Source organism: Chiloscyllium punctatum, chromosome 3 (assembly GCF_047496795.1).
Source record: "Chiloscyllium punctatum isolate Juve2018m chromosome 3, sChiPun1.3, whole genome shotgun sequence".
Lineage (NCBI taxonomy): Eukaryota > Metazoa > Chordata > Chondrichthyes > Orectolobiformes > Hemiscylliidae > Chiloscyllium > Chiloscyllium punctatum.
The window spans coordinates 29910502-29925931 of record NC_092741.1 but is presented as its reverse complement, the minus strand read 5'-3'; the positions used below and the strand labels follow the sequence as shown (position 1 = coordinate 29925931).

At 45.5% G+C, this 15430-nt stretch overlaps 1 protein-coding gene across 4 annotated transcripts in view; it reads right to left on the bottom strand.

Annotated features, from left to right (window-relative positions):
- The window catches only part of daam2 (dishevelled associated activator of morphogenesis 2), a 339423-nt gene that overhangs the window by 167547 nt on the left and 156446 nt on the right, over positions 1-15430 (bottom strand). For all 4 annotated transcript variants that reach the window (XM_072551064.1, XM_072551092.1, XM_072551081.1 and 1 more), the window contains exon 3: positions 9013-9102. In XM_072551064.1, the coding sequence (XP_072407165.1) occupies positions 9013-9102 (90 nt within the window). The remainder of the gene's footprint in view (positions 1-9012; positions 9103-15430) is intronic.

The following is a 15430-nucleotide window of genomic DNA, read 5'->3' as shown; positions in this document are numbered from 1 at the left end:
CGGTGGCTCAGTGGTCAGCACGACTGCCTCACAGTACGAGGGACCTGGGTTCAATTCTAGCCTCGGGTGACCGTGTGGAGGGATTCTCCCTGTGTCTGTGTGGATTTCCTCCCACAGTCCACAGAAGTGCAGGCCTGGGAGGATTGGCCATGGGAAATGCAGAGTTGTTGGGAGAGTGTGGGATGGAAACTCTTCAGAGGGCTGGTGCAGACTTGATGGGTGGAATGGCCTCTTTCTGTGCTGTTGAGATTCTTAGATTCTTACTCAATTCAAATCTCTTCATCTGCCATGATAGTATTTGAATCCTGTCCCCAGAATTTTAGCTGAGGGATAAGCAAGTGGATTACTTCGGGATTATTAGTCTAATAACATTAACACTACATCAGCTCTTCCTGTAGAATTCTCTCCCTCAAAAGGTGGGAGTGGCGCCAGTAATTGATGGTCAGCAACTTCAAATGTCCGGCTAGAGTCTCCTCAGGCTTCTGTTCCTTCTGTTTTTTTTAATTCAATTGTGGGACATAGGTGTCTCTGGCTGGGCCAGCATTTATTGCCTACCCCTAGTTGCCCCTCGAGAAGATGGTGGTGAGCTGCCTTCTTGAACCGCTACAGTCCACCTGCTGTGGGTTGATCCACAATGAGCCCTTCGGGAGAGAACTCCAGGATTTTGATCCAGTGACAGTGAAGGAATGGGTGATATATTTCCAAGTCAGGAATGGGGAGCGACTTGAGGAGGATCTCGCAGGTGGTGGTGTTCCCATGTATCTGCTGCCCTTGTCCTTCCAGATGGGAATGGTCATGTGTTCGGAAGGTGCTATCTGAGGAGCTTAGGTGGATTAGAAGGAAGGTTGGGGAATAATAAAAGCATTTTTATTTCACCCAGAAGGCAGCAGGGGTCTGGAACTCACTGCCTGAAAGAGCAACCCATTTATAAAAGAAAAACAGTTGGAATGCAGTAATCCATAAGACACGGCACTAAGAACTGAAATGTGAGATTGTGCTGGAAAATTCTGATTTCGCCAGTACAGATATGATGGGCCGAATAGACGACTTCACTGCCAGCAATTTTCTAGTCACAATTCCGAGAGAGGTCATTTAGTAGCAGCACCAATAAAAGCAAACTTTATTTCTTAAATCAGGTGCGGGATGAGTCTCACTGCCAGGGACTCGGAGGAATGGGCAGCGTCAGATTGTGATAAAACCTGTAGATTTTAACTGCCATTGACACCGACTGAAAAGGGAGGAAATGAGGCCGTTTGACACCGCTGCTGAACAGATCCCCACCGCTCAGGTGACACATAGGCCAGATAGCTCGTTCTGCCCCAAACTCCAGTCACCATTTTGCACCTTGTCTGAGCTACTCCTGTCTAATTTCAACCAGTGTTTGGCCCGCAGTTTAATCGATGCAACACATTTCAGAGGAAGGATAGCCTGACAAAGGGGCTGTTTGACTGCACACGACCTAATCCTGAAAGTCTGACTGACAGCTCAAAGTGGGACCTTGTGCCAACCCAAGCCCAGTCAGCTGCACTTTCATGTTTATTCAATAAAACACATATTCCCCCTCCCCACAGGAGAAAGCCCCTACAGATCCCAGGCCAGGAAAATTTAAATAAATATTAATGGAAGCATATTTAAATATATCTCCTGCCTATTTTATATCGTTACATTGGAGACGTTGGTTGGCTTCAGTATTTAAACTACTCTTATTAAGAAAACACCTCTCTCAATCTCGGTCTGCTGTGCCAAGATTCTGAAATGGTTACAGATGTTGTGAGAGGCCTGTCATGTGGTGGCGTTTCTGTTTTGTGTCTTAGCGAGCGTGGCTGGCAATGTTTTATGAGCCCCATGTTGTTTCTTGTGTGCTAAACGGTTTCTCTATTTTTTTCCCAGCATGCCACCTGAAGGGGTGAGGAACGCCAATGACTGGAGAGGGAGCCGAATGCTCCTCACGACCGGGCAATGAGCAGGTCAGGAACAGCTCTGTTTGATGGATTAGCATGCCACCCTCTGGGATGCCCCATCACAGAACCGGGCCAGTATGAGAAGTTGAAATAAGAACATGAGAACTAGGAGCAGGAGTAGGACGTCTGGCCCTTCGAGCCTGCTCCACCATTCAATAAGATCGTGGCTGATCTTTCTGTGGACTCAGCTCCACTTACTCGCCTGCTCACCATAACCCCCTTAATTCCTTTCCTGTTCAAAAAATCTATCTATCTTCGCCTTAAAAACACTCAACGGTGCAGCCTCCACTGCTTCACTGGGCGGGGAATTCCACAGATTCACAACCCTTTGGGTGAAGAAGTTCCTTCTCAGCTCAGTCCAAAATCTGGTCCCCCTCACTCTAGTTTCACCTGCCAGTGATAACAACCTCCCTGCTTCTATCTTACCTATTCCCTTCACAATTTTATATGTTTCCATAAGATCCCCCCTCGTTCTTCTAAATCCAATGAGTATAGTCCCAGTGTACTCAATCTCGCCTCATAAGCCAACCCTCTCAACTCCGGAATCAATCCAGTGAACCTCCTCTGCACCCCCTGCAGTGCTAGTACATCCTTTCTTCGGCGAAGAGACCAAAACTGCACACAGTTTTGCCTGATCAGCACCAGTGTGAGAAGTGGAAATGTCAGAAGGCTGTTCATTGTCTTGGCTCTCAAGCAGCCAAGCTTCGAGCGACATCGGAGCAAGGTCCTGACTGCTTTCTCTCAAGTGGCGTTTGATGCAAGTTAAAGATACCACAAAAGGAATAACTTCATGCAGGATTGTGCAGGAGAAATGGCAAGAAACGAGGCCAGGAGATAGTGAGATGCTGGAGGGTCAGAGTTGATAAAGTGTGGCACTGGTCAGGCAACACAGCAGGTTAGGCAGCATCTGAGGAACAGGAGAGTTGATGCTTTGGGCAAGTCCCTTCATCAGAAAACGGGCCATTCAGCCTATAATCCAGACCTCCAGGCATGCTCCACTTTGAATCCCTACAGAGTAGAAGTATGCCATTTGGTCCACTGAGTCCACACTGGCCCTCCAAAGATCTTCCCACGCAGACCCAGCCCTCTATTCCTGTAATCCCTCACTTTCCATGATGAATCCACCTAGCCTGCACAACATGGGCAAGTTAGCATGGCCAATCCACCTAACCTGCACATCTTTGGACTATGGATGGAAACCAGAGCACCTGGAGGAAACCGCACAGACACAGGGCGAACGTGCAAACTTCACACAGCCATCCAAAATTGGGATCAAACTTGGGCCCCTGGCACTGCGTGAGCCACCGTGCCTCCTTTCTCCTTCCGTGTTTCTGATGTTCAACTATTAATGTAACCCTAAACTCTCTCATTTTTAGAAACATTCATTCAGAAAATGTGGGCCTTGCAGACTAAGCTTGTCTCTAGTTACCCTTGAGATGGTGGTGGGCTGCCTTCTTGAACCGCTGCAGTCCACCTCCTGTGGGTTGACCCACAATACCATTATTAGGGGGGAGATTCCAGGATTTAGACCCAGTGACAGAGAAGGAGCAGAAATAAATTTCCAAGTCAAAGTGGGCAGCATGGTGGCACAGTGGCACAGTGGTTAGCACTGATGCCTCACAGCGCCAGAGACCCGGGTTCAATTCCCGACTCAGGTGACTGACTGTGTGGAGTTTGCACATTCTCCCCGTGTCTGCGTGGGTTTCCTCTGGGTACTCTGGTTTCCTCCCACAGTCCAAAGATGTGCAGGTTAGGTGAATTGGCCATGCTAAATTGCCCATAGTGTTAGGTAAAGGGGTAAATGTAGGGGAATGGGTGGGTTATGCTTCGGCAGGTCGGTGTAGCCTTGTTGGGCTGAAGGGCCTGTTTCCACACTGCAAGTAATCTAATCTAATCTAAAGCGGTGAACGGCTTGAGGGGAACTTGCAGGTATGCCGTTCCCTCGTATCTGCTGCCCTTGTCTTTTGAGATGGCAGTAGTTGCGGGTTTGGAAGGTGCTGTAGATAGAGTCTTGGTGAGTTTCCTCAGTGCATCGTGAAGGTGGTACACTTTTGTGTGTTATGCTTGTCCAGCTTCTCCTTAACTACATCGACACATCTGCTTCAACCAAACCCTCGAGTAAATTATTCCCAAGTTATGGATGTGGACGTCAGCAGTCTTTCTGGTTTAGAATGCACTGCCAGAAAAGGTCATGGAAGTCAGCACATTGGTGACATTTAAGAGGCATCTGGATAGTTGCACGAATAGCCAGGGAATAGAGGAATATGAACTGAATAAGGGCAAACGATTTGTTTTTTAGTTTAGTTAGGGCATGGCGATTGGCATAGGCTTGGAGAACCAAAGAGCCTGTTCCTGGGCTGTACTTCTGTGTTTTATTTTATTATAGATGGGGAGAATCAAATGCAAGCAAATACAGCTTATAGTCATGGATCTTAGTCCTCCCAGCATTTGCCTGAAAAAATCCAACCAGAAGCACTTTCCAGTCTCTTGCCCAAAATTCATCCATAAACCAACAGCACGAAACAAAATACAGCTGGAAAATTAGTTCATGGCTGGTTATGGGATTTCACTGCTGAATATTGGCTGCAATGGTTCCTCGAGATCAACAGGCACCACACCTCAAAATGAATTCATCCTCTATAGCTTCTTGAGGCATCCCAACATATAGGGAACTCCGGGGACCACAGTCTAGTCTTTTATTGACCTTTGGATGAAGGAATCTCTCTCTCTACTCACTCCAAATGTTTAACTTGTGGCCCACATGGCTGTTCAAAGTATATCACAATGAACGAATTACCTCAATCAATTTTATCACTTCCAAAATACTCATGCAGACCCTTGACATTTTGCACTGTTTGCAAGTAAATTGCTCACACCTTTAGCCATGCTCTATCCGCTCCTTCCCCCCAGAGGCAAGATGGCCACCTACCTGAGGGAGACATTGTCGCAACTCACTCAATGGAGTCACCTTGTGGTCAAATCCTGCAACTGTAATGTAATCACTGAAATAACCCAGAGGGAATTATTGGCTGGATTTTAGTGTTCTCTCGGGGAGGGGAGGGGGGGTTTGGAAGTGGATTTGGAGGCACTGGATTGGACAGGAATGTGCCTGGTGGGAAGGCCCCATCACCTTCCTGTTTTGGCCTGATTCATTCCAAGATGGCAGACAGCCTGTGTGCCCTGGTGTCAATGGAGGCCCTTAGGTGGGGAATTAGTACCAATGGCGAACAGTGCAATCCCTCTGAAGGGCGCATGGACAGCAAGCACTGTCAAATTGTCCAAAGTCGTGAGGTACTACTGGGGAATACTCAGTTCCTGATCAAGGAGGCTGGCATCAGCGAGACAGGCCTCAAGAGAGCCAACCAATGGTCCTTGCAGGGTATGAACCCTTGCCCCAAACAGATACTATGAACTCCCACCAACCATCACCATGCCACCGACCTCTCCCCCCACCCCCACCCCTGTCATTCCTGTCCTGTTCATCTGGGATCCTGGGCCTCTGATGTTGACGGAGGAACAGCGCTACCAGGGGAGCAGCACCAACGGTCTGACAAGTTCATGGGCAAATAGTTTTCATGGGGCTGGGATCCCTTCAAGCGATTGATCCCAGTGAAGACTCTCCAGTTTTCAGCTCAAGTACCAGACTGGCATGTGATATGCCAAACCTCCAAATAAAGGAGTGCGGAGCCCCTGTCAGCTCTCCAGTTTGTAGACAAGATCCGCCTAGCCTGGATTACAATCCACACCCTGAACACTTTCCACCTATAAACAGCAAATGCTGACACACAAATACATGAGTAAGTTTAATTATAGTATGAATAAGATCTGTGGACAGAAAATGCTTGCACTAGGAAACATTTTCAACAAGATATAGATTATAGGGTAGGCATCTTAAAGGAACCATGTTATTTGTTCAATCCAAGCTAATTCTCTCATTGATGTCAACTCCAATGAGATTATTGGTGAGGCTAAAGACTATTTTCCATTGTGTTATGCTTTACGCTGTGAGCTCTTTGTGAACTGCCAAGAACTTTATTCCCCCCCTACGTTACATCTGTCAACAACAAAAAATGAACAGCAAGAGGGCAATTATCAAAAGGAAAATCACTGCACGGTGATCCTGTCATGCCTCTTGTCTTCAGGGTGAATCGTGTGAAGAACATTCACACAGGACTACTCTTACAGAATTCACTGAAAGGATTAACAGAATTCATATCACTAGATGCCAACACCAACTGTAAACATTACAACACTTCAGGCTTTTGATGAAAGCAACCGGACCATCTTCCTGTCTCTTGGAAAAATTCCACGTGGTTACTGCCTCTTTACAGTGCTTCACTTTGCTAAGAAAATAGAAACTTTATCAAAGCTCTTACCAAAATCCAGACACACAACAATAACTGTCTCACCATTCTCCTTCCCTATACTTCATCAAAGAAAATCTCGTAAGCCAAATTTACCATGCCTTTATTAAGTTTGGCTTTCATTTAAAATCCATATCTTTCTCAGGGCCTATTAATTTTGTTCTATCTTAATATTTCTGCAAGTTTCCTACTGCTGTTAGACTAATTGGCTTGTAATTGCTACAGCCACAGACAGACTGACTGGTTATGCATATAGGAGCTGATGCATTACATTAAGACAAATGTAACGTGCTACATTTTGGAAGGAAGAATATACTTTAACTGGGAAGAGGCTAAATTCAACAGAGGAGCTGAAGTACCTTGGTATCTAGATATAATGGTAACTTAAATTTGTTACCATAAATGATTTAAGCCATGAAAATGTACAAAGAGTTATTTGTTTTGGCATTGGAGGTATTGGAAACAAAACCAAAGGGATATCTGTGAACATATTTAAGACTTATAGGTAGCACAGTGGTTCAGTGATTAGCACTGCTGCCTCACAGCACCAGGGATCTGGGTTCGATTCCTCCTCGGCTGACTGTCTGTGTGGAGTTTGCACATTCTCCCTGTGTCTGCATGGGTTTCCTCACACACACGAAGATGTGCAGGCCAGATGAATTAGGCATGCTAAATTGCCCATATTTTTAGGTGCAGTAGTCAGGGGTAAATATAGAGTAAAGGAATGGGTCTGGGTGGGTTACTCTTTGGGGTGTCAATTTTTGACTTGTTGGGCCGAAGGGCCTGTTTCCATACATAGGGAATATAATCTAAACTCCAGTGTGACTGCAGCAAGAGTCTATTGAGTTCAGGCTACCTTACAATGAAGAAAGGGAGGATTAAGAGGAGGTTAATGATTCTAACTGAGTAGATAATGTGAAACTTGTTTACTCTTGTGGCAGGGTAATAGAGGATAAAGAATTATTGTATTCTTTGAAGGAAAAATAAATCAGATGAAATTTGGAGAATTTTATGTAGGCAATATCTTCCGATGATCTGAAATGGCAGCTGGTTAAATAAACACTTTTAAAAAGGAAATGGATAAATACTTCAATGGGGGCCCATCAAAAGAACAAGGGAATGGGACAAACTGGATAAGTCTTTCAAAACAGCAGCACCATCATGATGGACTGAATGGCCTGCTATGCTGTATGATTCTCTGGTTGACTTGGCACGAATGAAAATGAAAAGTTGTGATGAGACAGCTACATGGTGAGAGAATTTTCCACCAATCATGGCCCTCAATCCTACAATCCTAGAGTTGAAAACAACACTCCACTTAAATCCCCGGACACCAGTCAGAACCTGAGTTTGGTATTTCAACGCTACATCATGACCCAGGCGAAACAGCACAGCAGAACAGTCAGTGTGCAGTCGATCCACCGTCAGATCTTACCTGGAGGTACTTCACCACAAGCAGAAAAACAGAACTTGTGGGAAAGTATGAGTACGGGCCTATGGACCAAGTGCCGGAAAGTGAAATAAGTGTAGATAGGTCAGTGCACACTCAATGGGCTGAAGGGCCTCTTCTGTGCTAGATGCCTTTATGAATCAGCCCATTACTAGTTCATTCTCGGAATGTGTACTCTGTTGGAGGGGCTAGCAATTAACACTGATTCATAGGGATTTTCAGGAGCCCTTCTTAAACAGCCTCAATCCATTGATGTAGCATTTTGATGTAACTGGGTGTTTTTTTTTAGGTCAATGCAGAGGGCAGTTAAGATCCATTCACATTGATTCTTAAGCAAAGGGGTATCAGTGAACATATTTAAGACTCCGATGTGACTGCAGCAACAGTCTATCGAGTGACTGTTATCCCTACCTACGTTAGGGTGGTCAATTTTCTTCCCCGAAATATATTAGTGGATCGAGTGAATTTTTTAACACAATCCATCAGCTTTATGATCCCTTTTATTGGCACCAATCTTTTTTTAACTGAATTCTAAATTCTCAACTTGTCACAGTAGGATTTGAATTCAAATTCTTTGCATTATCTGTCCAGCAACACAAGCAATGGATTTGGAATCCCCTGCTGTCCAAATCCTTGCATGGTTGATAAAAAGACTAAGAACGCTAAGATCGTCTCTTATCATCGTATGGACAAGTTCAGAAGTAGCACCACATTAGGCAGTAATCCAATGGGTTTATTTGAAATCACAAGCTTTCTGTTGTCATCAGCATTTTAGGGACAGGAAGTAGGCCATTCAGCCCATCAAGCCTACCCCACCGTTCAATACAATCGAGTCATACTCGCACTTTCTCATTAGAAAGCGACAATTTTAACCTGAGGATTACCACAGCTCGGAGGAGGGACAGGGTCAAGGTCTCATTCATGGTCACACCTTTAGTGTCACTCTACATCGCAAACCAGCCACCCAGCCAACTGAGCTAACCAACTCCAATACAGTCATGGCTGACGGAACACATCAATGTCTTTCACTCATCTCATTCCCACTGGTCATCAGAAATCGATGTTTCTCTACATTAAACAGAGTCAAAGGCTGAGCCGACACAGCCCTTCCTTCACAAACCTCTGGAATCCTGCATAACCATGCTTCATTCAAGGTTGAAACACACCGCCTTAAACACTCCTTCTCCCTTTCCCCTGACTGCATTAATCACAGCTCAATGATACTGCTGCCACATACCTTCTTCTTACTGCAGTAAATTTGCCATTTCTTCTCCATGGGCAGTGCAAACATAGCATCTCGGTTCTTGTCAGTGAGGTCCAACTCATCCTGGAAATAAGGGCAGAAAAAGGAATCAGTCACCTCACCAATCTTCCGTCAGACTCAATCCAACAGATTCCCCCCCTCCACAAATCTACCCCCTCCCCCCCCAACCAGGGCTTGCGATATTTTGTACAACAAACAAACAACAAGCTTTCAGAAACAATAAAAGAGAAACATTTTCTTGTGAGTTCTTCCATCTGTAAAGTTCCTTCTGGGTTGCACAGAGTGGTGATTGGGAGATTAGTCATTAATTTCTGGATTCTTCAACACAACTCAGGAAGAAATGAAAACTGCCACAGTACAAGTGCTCCTTAAAGGATTCCCCCAACCTTCTGCTGCCATCTTAATGGTTCTCTGGATTGCTTGCAACAGCCTCCAGGAGAGTAATTATTGCTTGCTGGAGACGCCAGGGAATTTTGAATGGTGGGGAGTGTAGGCACCTCGATCCCATTGAAAGATTTTGCCTTGGCCTCAAGGGGGCGCAATCATGGTCTGCAGCAGTGTATATCAAGGGGTGCAGCTCTAACATGTGCCATGGCATAACCTCCAGAGTTTGTCCCAATTCCCCTCAATCTGAATCACTACCGTTGTCAAGAGACGTTGCCTTGTAGACATCAAGAAATACCTGTTAGAGAGGAAAGCCCAAATTGAGGCTGGGGGTGGGGTCAGTTATTACCAAACTCATGATAGATTTAAGCTTTGTGGTCATACCCACTACTGCCTGGTTTGAGACTTCACAGATTCATTCTTGTGAAAAGCTCTGGCAACTTAGACAATCGACCATCAGACTGGGTAGAAATCTTGGAACTGAGATGGCAATTTACTTTTTATTAAATTCATTCACGGGATGAGGGTGTTACTGGCCAGGCTAACATTCATTGCCCTAATTGCCCACATTGCTGTGGCATGCTGGCCAGACCAGGTAAGGACGTCATGGTCATCATTAGACTCTTAATTCCAGATTTTACTGAGTTCAATTAACACCATCTGCCATGGAGGGATTCGAGCCTGGGTCCCCAAAACATCTGGCGATAATACCACTAGGCCACTGCCTCCCCTTATAATTTATACAACCATATACACTTACCTGGATATCTAACAAAGCATTTTTAATGCAGCAAAATCATCCAAGCTATTTCACAGCATTTTAGTCAGACACAAACTGATTTCTGATGAAGGGCTTTTGCCCGAAATGTTGATTTTCCTGCTCCTCGGATGCTGCCCAACCTGCTGTGCTTTTGCAGCACAACTCTTTTGACACAAACCGATACTGAAGTAAAGGAACAGGGTGGCTCAATGGCTCAGTGGTTAGCACTGCTGCCTCACAGCACCAGGGACCTGGGTTCAATTCGCACCCTCAGGTGACCATCTGTGTGGAGTTTGCACATTCTCCCTGTGCCTATGTGCGTTTCCTTTGGGTGCTCTGGTTTCCTCCCACAGTCACAAAGAAGTGCAGGATAGGAGGCCGGGCCATGTAAAGTGCAGGGTTATGGGGATCGTTCTGGGTGAGATGCTCTTCAGAGGGTTGGTGTGGGCTGAATGGCCTGCATCCACACTGTAGGGATTCTATGAGCTGGAAGAATGCCTTGAAGGTCCAGTTGAACAGATGGGATTTAAGAAAGGTAGGGGGAATTGAGGAAAGGGAATTCCATCCCCGGCCAACCCAGTCCATTTTAGTCTTCAAGGGAAGATTCTGCAAAGCTACACCTTGCTGCACGGGGCAAATCAAGTTCCTGTGTATTTATTCCAGCCAGCCTTGGATCCTTACATGGAGCAACATATTCATAAATAATCAACTTGGAAATTGGAACTGAGACAAAGCCAGAGAGTGATGGTTACATCCTCAGGACAACTGAAGTGTTGAGGGGTGATGGGTAGCTAAACTCTTTCAAACAGCCAAACATTGGCATGCAGGACAGAATGGCTTCCTCCTGCTCTTTAGAGACTGTACTGAGTTTGCTTGCTGCACTAACTTCACCTCTTGAGGAGAGAAACATTTAACTGGGTGCTAGCAGGATCAAGCAATTTTGGAATAGTGCCACAGTGAGACAATGAAAAATTAAGTCAACCTGATGTGGAGACTTCTAACCTCCACTTTCCTCAGCTCGTGCTGTGAAACAAACAGATGGGTTGACATGATCATGTTGAAGCGATGCAAATGTCCTGTCCTTCCGTCGGGGTGTGTGTGTGTGTGTGTGTGTGTGTGCGTCTACTGGTGGCCTGGCTATAATAATAGACATTCTCTCACTAGGTTTAATTAACAGATACTGTAGACCAAGATTAGAATGGTGCTGGAAAAGCACAGCAGGTCAGGCAGCAGCTGAGGAGTAGGAAAATCGGCGTTTCGGGCAAAAGCCCTTTGAAACATTGATTTTCCTGCTCCTCGGATACTGCCTGACCTGCTGTGCTTTTTCAGCACCACACTAACCTTTGACTCTAATCGCCAGCATCTGCAGTATCCACTTTTGCCTAGACACTGTAGACCAGATAAGCGTACTGTAAATGCACTGAAAGCTTCTTCTGTGTAAAACTAACCCCACCCTTGTGCAGGGAGGAGGTGTCAGCTGTGACACTCTGACCTCTTGGTCAAAAGATTATGGTCCAATTCCCACTTGAGAGATTGGACTGCATCATTTAATCTAGTCTGATAGTCCCGTGTCACATTGAGGAACTGCTGCATTGTCAGAGCTGTTGCTTTTCAGGTGAGGACTGACCTGTCCTCTCAGCCAAGTGTGATTGATCTGAAAGGCGATGGGCACGTTCTTACTGAGGCAACAGGTCTAGAAAGAGATTACAGCCATTCTTCCATATCCGCAAAGGTCCTGTTCTTGAGAACACCCTCGAATTATGAAAGTGTGGAGCTTGTTTAAAAATAAGTTAAGGTCTGAGGTCACATGACATCAGGTTATGGTCCACGTCACCTGACAAAGGGTCAACGCTCTGAAAGTTTGCGATTTCAAATAAACCTGTCTGACTGTAACCTGGTGTTGTGAGATTTCTGACCTTGTCCACCCCAATCCAACACCAACACCTCTACATCAAAAATAGGTTAAAAATCGCAGATACATGTATTTTGTCCACAGATGGTGAATCTGTTGTTAATTATGTTTTGGGGTGGATAGGCAAATTGTGACTTCGCGATTACAGAGGATTTCCTTATTACCATTAACGCAATGCCTGCATATGAGAAACAAAAACAGAAATTGCTGGAAAATCTCAGCAGGTCTGGCAGCATCTGTGAAAAGAAATCAAGGTTAATGTTTCCGGTCCGGTGACCCTTCCTCAGAATAGGGCAAGGGTGACTGGACTTGAAACATTAACTTTGTTTTCTCTGCACAGATGCTGCCAGACTGGCTAAGCTTTTCCAGCAATTTCTGTTTTTTGTTTCTAATTTACAGCATCTGCAGTTCTTATGGTTTTTATTTGGTCTGTATATGAGAACCTGCTGTGTGTACACTGGGTAATTGGTCTTACAGCAGCGATGACACTTCAAATACACTACACTGGCTGCAAAGCACTTTGAGAAGGGAGGAGGTTGCCACATGAATGCAACTCTTTTGTTTCTCTGATATAATCAGAGCAGAGCACGCAGGCCTGCAACAGTTATAGTGTGTGTGTCTTTTATATGTGTGTGTATGTGTGTCTGTTTTTCTGTGTGTGTCTTTGTGACTCTGTGTGTGAATGTATGTCTGTGTGTCTGTCATGGTGTGTTGTCTTGTACATGGATGTCTGTATGTGTGTATGTGAATTTGTGTGTCTTGTACGTGGGTGGATGCATCTGTGTGCGTGTCTGTGTGAGAGTGTGCGATTGTGTGTGTGCCTGTGTTTGTGTGCTTGTAAATGTGTGTGTGTGTACATTTGTGAGCATGTGTTTTTGTGTGTGTGTGTCTGTGTGAGTGTATGCATGTATGTGTGGTGTGTTTGTGTGTATAAGTGTGAGAGAGTGGGTGTGCGCATCTGTGTGTGTGGTGTGTTTGTGTGTGTACGTGTGAGAGAGTGGGTGTGTGTGTCTGTGTGTGTGGTGTGTTTGTGTGTGAGATTGTGGATTTGTGTGTGTGCAAGAGAGTGGATGTGTGAGTCTCTGTGTGTGTGTGCATTTGTCATAGTGAGTGAGAGTGTGTGTGTGTTTTCACATCTTTGTGTGGAGAACCTGCACACTCTTCTCTGGAGGGATAATCCATCGTTGTCCTCGGACTCTCCCTAAGGTCTGGTTTCTGACAGAGTGACATGTTGCTTCAGTTGAGGGTGCATTCCTATTACACAGAGGCAATTTGACAACTGGAATGAGTGTCAGGAAGATCAGATCTCTAGAATCAGCTCAGGGACAGCCTGAGGTTGCAATGAGAAGATGGCAGATTTGTTCTTGGAAAGACAGAAAGGCTTTCTTTCCATAAAACTACACCTGCAACCTTGCAACGCACAAACATACAGAACGATTCTCGGAATATTAGCTGGAATTGTTTGGATCTCCTTCCCACGTGATAAATGAAGCGGGGGGTTGAATGACTAGGACCTGTCCCTGGGTAGTTTATACAAAGGGCTGCTCCTAGAGGCTTATCCAGCTCACTGTGGCTCAGCAGATCACTGTCACTTCAGTTGCAGAGGCTACAGCAGCAGATCCACATTCTGCTGCAGTACTGAGGGAGCTCCTCACTTCCTGAGGTAACATCTTTCTAAAGGCAGCTTAATGACAATGGCCTGTATTCCCTCTCAGATGATATACCAAGGTTCTGTTTCTAAGATGAGTAGGTTATCTTATCAATGATCACATTGTCATTTGTGGGATCTTGCTGTGCATCATGGCTGCCATGTTGCCACACACAACACTAATAGCTGCACTTCAGAATTACTTTGTGGCTATAATGCGTCTGGAGCCATTCTAGGTGTGTGAAAAGAGCTAAACAGATGTAAATTCCCTGAACCAATGAAAAATTACATCATGTAAGCATTATCTGGAAAAATGGCTGAAAGTGGGGTGCTGAACAAGCCGAGGGAATGGTAGGTGTTGGAGGAGAGGGAAGATGGAGGGAAGAGAAGGTGTCAATATAATACTGACCATTGGGGAATCAGTCAGAGGAAGAGGCCACTCTCTCTGCTGGGGAGAGAGGAGAAACCGTAAGGAGACGTCCCATTCAACAAAGTTCTTTTGTGTTGGTGTGCGTGAGCGTGCATGTGTGTGTATATGTACGTGTGCGTGTGAATGTGTGCATGTGTGTTTATGTGTGTGCGTATGTGTTCGTATGTATGTGTGTGTGTCTGTGTTTGTGAATGTATGCTTGTGCATGTGTGTGTGTGTGTGTGAATGTGCATACGTGTGTGTGTGTGAAAGACAAGCTCACATGGGTTATAAAATTTATGTGGCACACCCTGATACCACATCACCGCAGTTTTACCAGCTCCGTCCCCAAAAGGGATGCCTCAACTATTTTTCCTGGGAACAGGATATGCCAGGTCCATGTCAGCAATCACACAGTTATAATTCCCCACCCAGGACCCCAGATCCCCAACCCCACCCCAATACCACTCAATTATTACCACTGTCATATGCTGCTTCCTCCATGTGGAGTTCCCTCATGCTTTCCCAACTAGGCCCATGCTTTTGTGCTTCCTGATATGATCACCTGACAGCATCCCAAAAGAGGGAACATCCCATTGGCAAGAAAGCTTCTGGGATTGTTCAAAGAAGCAGACTCTTATATGAGTACTGCTGGGCAGCTACCAAACCTGTCTTCCCTATTTCAGATGTGCCCAGAGTCCTGTTACAGGAAAAATAGTATTAAATTAGAGAGGGTTCATGCTGGATGTTGCCAGGAATGGAGGCTCTGAGTTATAAGGAGAGGCTGAATAGGCTGGGACCTTTTTCATTGGAGCGTACTAGGTTGAGGGGTGACCTTAGAGAGGTTTGTAAAATCACGAGGGGTATAGAATGGTAGGTGCCGTTCCCTCGGGTGGTGGTGGGAGGGATTTCAAGAATAGAGGGCATATTTATAAGGTGAGAGGAGAAAGCTTAAAAAAGGACATGAGGGGCAAATGTCTCACACAGAGGATGGTTCGTGTGTGGAATGAGCTTCCAGAGGAAGGAGGTGGTGGATGTGGGTACGGTGACAACATTTAAAAGACATTTAGATAAGCATATGAATAAGAAGTGTTTGGAGGGATATGGGCCAAGCATGGGTAGATGAGACCAGTTTAGTTTTGGGATTACGGTTGGCATGGACTGGTTAGTTTGAAGGGTCTGTTTCCGTGCTGTGCCATTCCCCCCTCTGCCTGTCACTCAATGACTCTCCCAGGTTACGTGTGGCAGGATAGAGCTGTTTTTTCCCCTCCCCCTACA